Genomic DNA, 9,080 nt, shown 5'->3' with positions numbered 1-9,080 from the left:
CGAGTTGGAAGCTCCAACTTGTCGTGTCGAGAGGGATTTTGGCCGCGGATATTTGTGGACCAACTCAACGAGTCGGGGTGTCCCAACTCGATGAGTTGGTGGCTGTGAAGAAACCATAATATTTAGGGTGTTGCACCATATTTAAAGACCTTAAGTCCCTTGGCTGGCAACCTTACCAGCCTCCTTGTCCTGAAACCCTAATTTTATGCATTATCCTCCAAGGTTGAGTGTGTGAGCTTGTGGTGAGCTTGAAGAGTTAGTTTTTGGTATTCTTTGGAAGGAGCTTTGAAGTTGGAGGTGTCTAGTTTGGAATGATGGCTTTAGATCTAGAAACTCTCCATTTTTGCAGTCCTTTTGAGGTATAAAGTCTATATATTGATTTGTTATCATCTATATCTCTTGGTTTGATGTTTTATCCTGATTTTGGTTTTATGTTTGGGTTGTCTGAAGAAGATGAGGGTTCCAAGGGTTATTATGTTAGATATGACCCTTTCATGACCTCTCTTGGCTACAGTTGCATGCTTTACTAGGTTCTAGGTCCCATTCATGCAATAAGTCCTTTATTAAGCCATTTTGAGTCCTATGGTTCCTTTCTAGCATGCATGGCGTAAAGTTGGAAACTTTACATGATTTTCCAACCATGGGATGCTAGATCTATGTTTTGGGATTAGGTTTTGAGGGTTTAAGGGTTTAATGGGTTAAGTGTAGCACCTGGTTCCTAGTACGTAAAATTTATCTTAGTGTTTTTCTTTTTAGCCTTGGACTCGGCGAGTCGTAGGTCCGACTCGCCGAGTAGGGACGGGATCCGGAACACGTTTAAGTTGGCGACTCGGCGAGTCACCGCTGTCTGATGAAACCCTAAATTTCAAGGGTTTGCACCCTATTTAAACCCATTTTTCCGCCCCAAGCTCTCCCCCATTCACCCTCAGAGCTCTATACCTCGTTCAAGCCTTGTTCCTTGTGCGTTTGAAGCATTTGGTGTGTTTTCTTGAAGATTTGGAGTGGGAAGGAGAGTAGATCAAGAAGAAGAGGAGGAGGCCAGGCATCTTTGAGCTATCTCAGTGTTTTCCTTAAGGTATAACTCGATTTCCCTTCTGTTTTCATGCTTATAGTCCCTTTTAGCTCCATGGAAATTCTTCTTGAGCCTTTCCCCAAGCTTGTTTGTGCTTTGTGGGTTGTAATAAGTGGTTAGCCTCTAGATCTAGGTGAGATTGAGCTCCAGGAGCTTAGATCTACTGTCTTTATGGACCCATATTGCATGAAAGTCCTAGATCTACTCTTTTGGTGCATTTTGAGCCCTAAAACCTTTATTGGTGATTATTTACACGTAAAGTTGGAAACTTTACGTGTTATTCATGCTCTAGAAACCCAGATCTATGAATGGCATGAGCTGGATCCAAGCAGAATCGCGTGTATAGTTTTTTGCATGTGGCCGACTCGGCGAGTCATTCATCTGACTCGGCGAGTCGAGTCGCAAGTCCCTGAGTTTCCTCCTTTTCGCATTTGCGGGTTGGGAGTAGTGAGTCATTGGGTGTGACTCAGTCAGTCGGAAGCCAGACTCACTCATGAAGTCACTCGGCGAGTCAATGCCATGACTCGGCGAGTTCAAGGCAATCTTCTTGTCTCAAGAACAACTCGGCGAGTTGTTCATACAACTCGGCGAGTCACAGCTTAGAGTGTTCTTCGGATGAAGATGAACTCGGCGAGTTGTTCATACAACTCGGCGAGTAGGATGAAGGACTATTGGCCTTTGGTTAAAAGGAAAAAAAACCCGTCGAGTTAATGCCTAACTCGACGAGTAGAGACGGGCTCATGGTCAAACAAAGGGGATAGGGACTCGGCGAGTTGGCAAGCCAACTCGGCGAGTCTGGTCAACTAGTAGTTGACTGTGATTTGACTCTTGATTTGTTAAGGGTAAATGGTCAATTTACCCTGAAATCGGTTAGCAGTATTTGACTGAGTATTTTGTGGGAATTATAGCCGGAGGATTTCCGGAGCGGCAGCAGCAGCGGATAGTCAATTCCCACACAGATCAGCAGCTATTTCGAGGTGAGTTGCCTTCCAGTAGCGGTGGGTCTATGGCCACAATGTCGGCCCACCAGTAGGAGTTGTATGTTGGATGATTTTCTTTGTGATATCATCTAGGTTTGCTACTACCTGATACGTTATATGCTGGCATGATATGTTATATGTGATAGTAGTAGAGTTCGGTTGTTAGGACCGAAGGGTAGGTCAGACACCCCAGATATGTCTGACAGTATGTGATGATATGATATATGATGGTATGATATGTTATATGTGATAGTGGTGGTAGGAAGGGAATAGTCCCCGAGGGTCGGTTGTTAGGACCGACGGGTAGGTCAGCACCCCAGAATGGCTTAACATGGGTAGGTCAGCGCCCCAGAATGGCTTGACACGGGTAGGTCGGCACCCGAGAATGGTCGTACCGGGTAGGTCGGGCACCCCAGAATTGCCCGACAGTATGTATGATATGTGATTGTATGGTATGTGGTATATTAGGGGAACTCACTAAGCTTCGTGCTTACAATTTTCAGTTTTGGTTTCAGGTACCTCTTCTTTGAAGGGGAAGGAGCCGGCGCGGTAGCGGTACATCACACACCTACTTGTATTCCGCATTCTGATATTTTCCTGGGAAATTGTACTCTGACACTTTTATGATTATGACAATTTTTTCCATCGTGCAACATCTTTTGTGAAATGAAATGATCATTGAATGATTTATTCCTAAATGTTTTGCTAAGTACATGTTTTAAAAACGAAATTTTTGGCTCGTATTTTTGGGATGTTACATTAAGTCTCACTCTTTTGAGACTAAGGTTCGGGTTTGGGCTCATTGGAGTTCCTTGATTCGATGGAAACAACTTAATGCATTAAGTTGTTGGATTTTTGGTTAACTCGGCTAGTTCACTTCTAAACTCGACGAGTTGATGAGGGTTTTCCTGATCTGTGCAGTTAACGAAGAAACTCGACGAGTTAAAGGACAACTCGGTGAGTTGGGTCAGCTCGGACCGTTGACTTTGACCTTTGACTTTAGTCTTTGACCAAGTTTGACTTTTAAGGGGTTTTAAGGCATTTTGGGTTGTATTTAAGGAGTTGTTTTCGTTTAGGGGTTGAGTAGAGTTGATATTCAGAGCCGGGACCTAGTCAGTTATCGTTCGGTATTTGAGGTGAGTCTTCTCACCACACTCATGGGTCGATGGCACCAAGGTCGGCCCATTAATGGTTACAAAATGATTTGTATGGGAATATGTAATTGTTTGTTATTGGATTATTTGTGTAGACCATGGGAGGAGTCCATGGCATTTGGCAAGACCATGGGAGGAGCCCATGGCTCATGGATATAAGACCATGAGGGTAGCCCATGGCGTTCCAATGAATACCATGGAGGGAGTCCATGGAAAACTTATATGTGTTTGTCTGTGTGTGTGTGCATGGTATTATGTGATTATATGATTCGAATGTTTTGGGAAACTCACTAAGCTTATGCTTACAGTTTTATTGCATGTTTCAGGTACTTCTTCTGATAACGGAAAGGGTACAGCTTGATGGCCTTGCATGCATTCCCCCAGTGTCTTCATATTTAGTTTTCGTACTCTGAATTTTAAATTGATACATATATGTTATGTGATTTTTGGGCATCTTGTGATTGATATTAATGTAATTAAAAGTTGAAATTTTCTGTAAAAAATTGGGTTGTTTCATGATGCGTCTTACACAAGAGGCATTTGTATTATTATGCAATCATTTTACGTAAAGAAGTTGGTTGCAAGCTAGTAGGACAATAAACATTGAAGAGAAGTTGGCTATGTTTTTACATGTTATAGGACATAATGAACATTTTCGAGCGGTTAAAGGAAGATTTCATCACTCCACACAAACCATTCATTAATGTTTTCATGGGGTCCTAACTGCAATGATGTGTTTTGCAAAAGAAATTATAGTACCAACAACTCCTAATCCAACAAGACATGCCTCAGAACGACAAATACGGTTAAAAGCTATATTTCTGGAGCAGTAGGTGCACTAGATGGAATTCCTGTGAATGCAATTGTGCCCGTTGATCAACAAATGCGGTATAGGGGAAGAGGAAAATGTGAATGTTATCAAAATGTATTAGGAATTTGTGATTTTGATATGATATTTACCTTTGTATGGGCTAGAAGGGGGGGGGGGCATAACACATGATTCAAGAGTTTTGAAAGAAGTTGCATTCAATCCGACTTCCGGATTTCCATTCCCTCCACCAGGTTTCTAATCTTTATATAATTTTATCTATATTCTTTATATAAGTTTTATTATCTATATTATTTATATAATAAATGTCACTCACATATAGATAAATATTACCTTTATGACGCCGCATATACCAACACTCACGGGTTCATGGCTCCGTACCGTGGCACTAGGTATTGGTTAGCCGATTTTCGAGAACGTCGACCTTTAACTAAAGAAGAAAGGTTCACTCATGCTCATGCACAACTTAGAAATGTTATTGATCGTGCTTATGGTGTATTGACGGCAAGATTCACAATCTTAAAACAAATGGTTCCTTATCCTTTTCCGATACAAAGAGACATAGTCATTGCTTTTGTCGTGGTCCATAATTTTATAAGGAAATACAATATCCAAGATGAGTTATTTGCAAATTTTGAAGAGAACGTTATGGTTAATCCTGATGCGCACAGTGAAGGAATTGAGGGCGAAAACACATAAGACATAGAATGGGGTTCAGAAGCCGTTGAATACATGGCTACTTTGCGTGAGCAAATTGCTAATCAACTACTTTCATCCGGTTTACTTTAGAGTTGTATGCAAATTAGTATGTTAGTTTCCATTTCCGTATGTTTCTATTTGGATTTTAATTGATTTATGTTTAATTACTTTGTAAGACAATTTATAATTGGATTTTTAAATAATTATTGTGTAATTTTGATTTTGTATGATGATTTGTATGTTTTTATAATTATTCAGCAACTTCATCCAACACAGAATAGAACAACAGGGTAATATGATCATTTTTCATCATTCAGCACACTCAGTCAAATGTACAATCAAACAACATGGTTTCTTTCCCAGTCATAAAACTTTCCCGAATAGCACTTTCCCATACAATACTTTTCCAGACAACAACCATCAAACGGGACCTATGTGTGTAAAATATCTTCGGATATGCTTGCATCGATTAGATATATTCTAATTGTCTGCGTGGTTGGACCTCCCACAGGTTTATGGCAAGCAACACTGGTGTTGCAAAACTCGGCCGAGTACTCGGAATCGGCCCTCTACCGAGGCTAGTTATCTGAACTTGGCAAAAAACTCAGATTAAGTCAAACTCGGTCGAAAATCAGTCAACATCTCTCTAACTCGGGCCTACTTGGTATTACTCGGGCCTACTTGGTCAACAAAATCAAACTCAGTCAAAATCGGTCAAAGGGTTACAATTGTTATAAAAAGAGAAAAAATCAAGAATTTCAAGATTAAGATGTATAATACACTTAATGATTTATTATTTAACACACAAATGTGATTATTATTATTATTATTATTATTATTATTATTATTATTATTATTATTATTATTATTATTATTATTATTATATATATATATATATATATATATATATATATATATATATATATATATATCTTAAATTTTCAGTAATTATTCACGAAGTGAAACAATTGTGTGTATTTCATTTTTTATGTATTCACATGTATTTAATTTTGTTATATATTTCAATCAAATTATGATTTTAACATATATAATTTTCTTAAAAATATTTCTAAATAAATTACCGAATCCGAATATTCCCAAAGTACTCGCTACTCGGCAGTTGGCCGAGCAAGTAACGAACAAGGAGTTATACAACCTTGAGCAACACGACAAACTCGTGCAATGGGTTCATTTCTAATACATGGACATGAACGATTTTTATGTATTACTTGAATTCTCAATTTATACAATAACAAGCAAAGAGTAAATGGACATAGTAACATCCATCATCAGGTGCTTTTATACATACTTCATCCCAAGAAAACATTCACAAATTCAACTCCAAGTGCAAATACGACCTATTAGTATCCCATCATGCACAAGAAAATAACATCTTTACTCAACATCATCTTCATCAACGGATTGAAGAGGACCACTCCCAAGCACAGACCCTTCATTCTCAGAGACAGCATCCGAAGGCCCATTTCCAAACAGACATACCTGCGGCTCTATCTGGTTTAACCTCTCATATTCATCGTCCGACAAGCCCCAGCTGAATATATCAATATTCTCATGTATTCTGTCAGGATTCACACTACATGGCAACACACTTGTCCCTCTTTCAAGACCCCACCTCAAAATAACCTACACACACAAAGTCAAATAATAAAGCCAGTGGTTAATTAATAATAATTACCAATTACCATGCATCTAGCTACTTTGTGCTTGTGGTGAAAAAAAAAAAAAAAAAGGAAGTGTAAGTGTACCTGTTCGGGAGTCTTTTTATGTCTGTCGGCTATTTCAGCCACCACCGACAACTTTAGCATCGGTCCATGAACCGATCTTGACCTTCTAAACGACATTCGATGTGTTTCAGGATCTTCCTCGCTTGACCCGTTTTCAGATTGTTTAGGACCCGTTGGTACTCCTAAGGGTGTGTGAGCAGATACATGAATGGATTTTGATCGACAGAACTTCACAAGCTCATCTTGCCTCCAAAAAGGATGCAACTCCACCTACATAATAGAACCTCATATATACCATATATATTTGTTGTGGTCAAACAAGAATCTGTTATGGTTATAAGAATCAAACCTGGTTTACTGCAGGTATAATTCTGGCGAATTTAAGCAACTCATTTATCTGTTGTATGTTGAAGTTACTCAATCCAATAGCTCGAACAAGACCCAAATCCACCAATCGTTCCATTGCTTTCCATGTTGTTTTCAACTTACTCCATAACTGTCTATATTCGCTACTTGAATGTGCCGGAGGATCAGTGGCGTCACCAAACTCCGGGCTCTCCGGCCAGTGCATCAAGTAAAGATCCAAGTATGAGACTCCAAGATTCTTGAGAGAAACTCTAAGAGAATTTTCGATCTTATTGATGGAATTCATGGTGCAATATAGCTTTGATGTCAAGAAAAGATCTTCTCTTTTTATTGAACCCATGAAAACGTGAGATAAAGCTTCCCCAACTTCAGCTTCGTTCCCGTAAAGGTGTGCACAATCAATGTGACGGTATCCGGCGGATATAGCCGTTTTCACGGCCTCCGCACAGAGGCCGCCGCCACTCTGCCATGTCCCGAGGCCTATGGCCGGAATCTTGGCGCCTGTATTTAACAGGAAGCTGGTTCCTGATATCGCAAATTTCCCTTTCATACTCCCTTGGAGAAGATATAGATCAAGAACGATAGCGCTTAAATTACAAATAACCAAGAAACTATGAATACCTGAAAAGCAATTAAATAACGAAATTTGAAGCAAAGAAGAGAAAACCCGTTATGAACAAGATTAGAAGAAAACAAGAAGTCTATCAAGATTCAAGAAGAAGAAGACTTGAGTGATTTAAGTAAGAAAAACCCTGAAAGGATGTATGAACGTCCGATTGTTGTGATGAAAAATAACAGTCGAATGATCTTCGCTTGGAAATTATTTATGAAGAAACTGAAAGGATTGAAATTAATGAGGAATCGAGTCTACACTCTGCAACCCAGAAACAAGAATACGAAAGAAGGCAACGAAGTGGGCCCACAGAGCCTATAGAAAAACTAATTTAGAAAGGGGAATCGTCAACTAAATGTACCTAGAACTGGCGTTATATGTATAGACTAATGAAATTTTGGGTCAACAAGAATGGGCGACAAACAGGAAGAAGACGACGTAATGCAAAACAAAAGGGTTTATTTGCTTTAAATTAATAAAATACATAGCATAGCCTCCCTCGTGGGAATTGAAGGACCAATTCCGACGTGTATAGCGACTGTTTTATTGGTTGCTAATCAAGAAATAATATTTCAACCAAAATCATTCAAAGATATCCAATCGTATATATAGTAAAGGGTTTTTTCTTCTTTCATAAATCTCACAATATTTTTATTTTTAATTGAGAAAAGTCATAATTTTTTTTTTGTTGGCTTTGGCAACAAATGAGAATAAGAATTATCACTCTAGACCAATTTAATGATTTTCATTGTTAATTCTGTTAAACTTTTTGCAAAATCAGTCATAAAAATTCAAATTTGGTCATTTTAGTTTGGAAAAACTTACATCACATGTCCAAAACTCGCTTTTATGTTTTTTCACTGATTTTTTTATATTTATTTTTTATTTTTAGTCAAAACTAAATTTGTTTCTATATTTTTATCGTTTTTTTTTATATTTTTAGTTTTTTTTCGTTTTTTTGTGTTTTGTTTTTCGTCAATTTGATAACTTCTTTTGGTGTTTTTTTTTCAAAAAGTGTATAGTGTATGAATATTTTTATATATTTTTCGTATTTGCTTTGTATTTTTTTTTGTTTTTTTTTTTTTTCGTATTTTTGTTATATTTTGTTTTTCGTCAATTTGATAATTTCTTTTGATATTTTTTAAAAAAAATGTAAAGGTTATGAATATATTAGAGTATATTACGTTTTTGGTGTTTGAGTTTTTTTTTTTGGTTTTCTAAAAAAACGAAAATAAAGAAAAAAATAAAAAATCGATATATATATATATATATATATATATATATATATATATATATATATATATATATATATATATATATATATATATATATATATATATATATATATATATATATATGGAAATCTCCATTTTAGTCCTATTATTTTGCCGGCGTTTACGAAAAAGTCCTAAACTATTAAATGTTAACGGAAAAGCCTAAAATATCGGATAAACCCGCGAATTCACCCAATTTACCCGGTTACCACTCTTGCAACCAGTGACAAACCGATGTGGCATTAAATGAGATTAGGTGGAAGGTGAGTCGACCAAATCACACACCCATTCCTTCAACGATAGATCACACACAGTTATGGTAAGAAATTAGGGCTTTTTACGTGCGAA

The 9,080-nt window shown here is 37.6% G+C and overlaps 1 protein-coding gene across 2 annotated transcripts; it reads right to left on the bottom strand.

Annotated features, from left to right (window-relative positions):
- Nucleotides 1-5,936: 5,936 nt before the first annotated feature.
- LOC111896735 (NADPH-dependent aldo-keto reductase, chloroplastic) lies at nt 5,937-7,817 on the bottom strand. Of its 2 annotated transcripts, XM_023892724.3 has the most exons (4): nt 7,597-7,817; nt 6,829-7,466; nt 6,501-6,749; nt 5,937-6,378 (listed from the first exon to the last, which is right to left on the bottom strand). In XM_023892724.3, exons 2-4 carry the CDS (start codon nt 7,393-7,395, stop codon nt 6,130-6,132), a joined length of 1,065 nt encoding a protein of 354 aa, XP_023748492.1. In that variant the 5' UTR covers nt 7,396-7,466; nt 7,597-7,817; the 3' UTR covers nt 5,937-6,129. The 2 variants fall into 2 exon arrangements, with proteins under 2 accessions (XP_023748492.1, XP_023748491.1); XM_023892723.3 differs by having other exon boundaries at nt 6,829-7,817.
- Nucleotides 7,818-9,080: the final 1,263 nt, after the last annotated feature.

The sequence above is a fragment of the Lactuca sativa genome, chromosome 3 (genome assembly GCF_002870075.4).
Source record: "Lactuca sativa cultivar Salinas chromosome 3, Lsat_Salinas_v11, whole genome shotgun sequence".
NCBI classification, from domain to species: Eukaryota; Viridiplantae; Streptophyta; class Magnoliopsida; order Asterales; family Asteraceae; genus Lactuca; species Lactuca sativa.
The sequence above is the reverse complement of the archived record's forward strand: the minus strand, read 5'-3'. Positions and strand labels throughout refer to the sequence as shown.

Coding starts and splice junctions, on each gene's coding strand:
- LOC111896735 (XM_023892723.3), bottom strand. CDS start 7,395: ATGAAAGGGAAATTTGCGATATCAGGAACCAGCTTCCTGTTAAATACA. Junction 6,750..6,828: donor TTATACCTGCAGTAAACCAG/GTTTGATTCTTA, acceptor TCTATTATGTAG/GTGGAGTTGCATCCTTTTTG. Junction 6,379..6,500: donor ATAAAAAGACTCCCGAACAG/GTACACTTACAC, acceptor TTGTGTGTGTAG/GTTATTTTGAGGTGGGGTCT.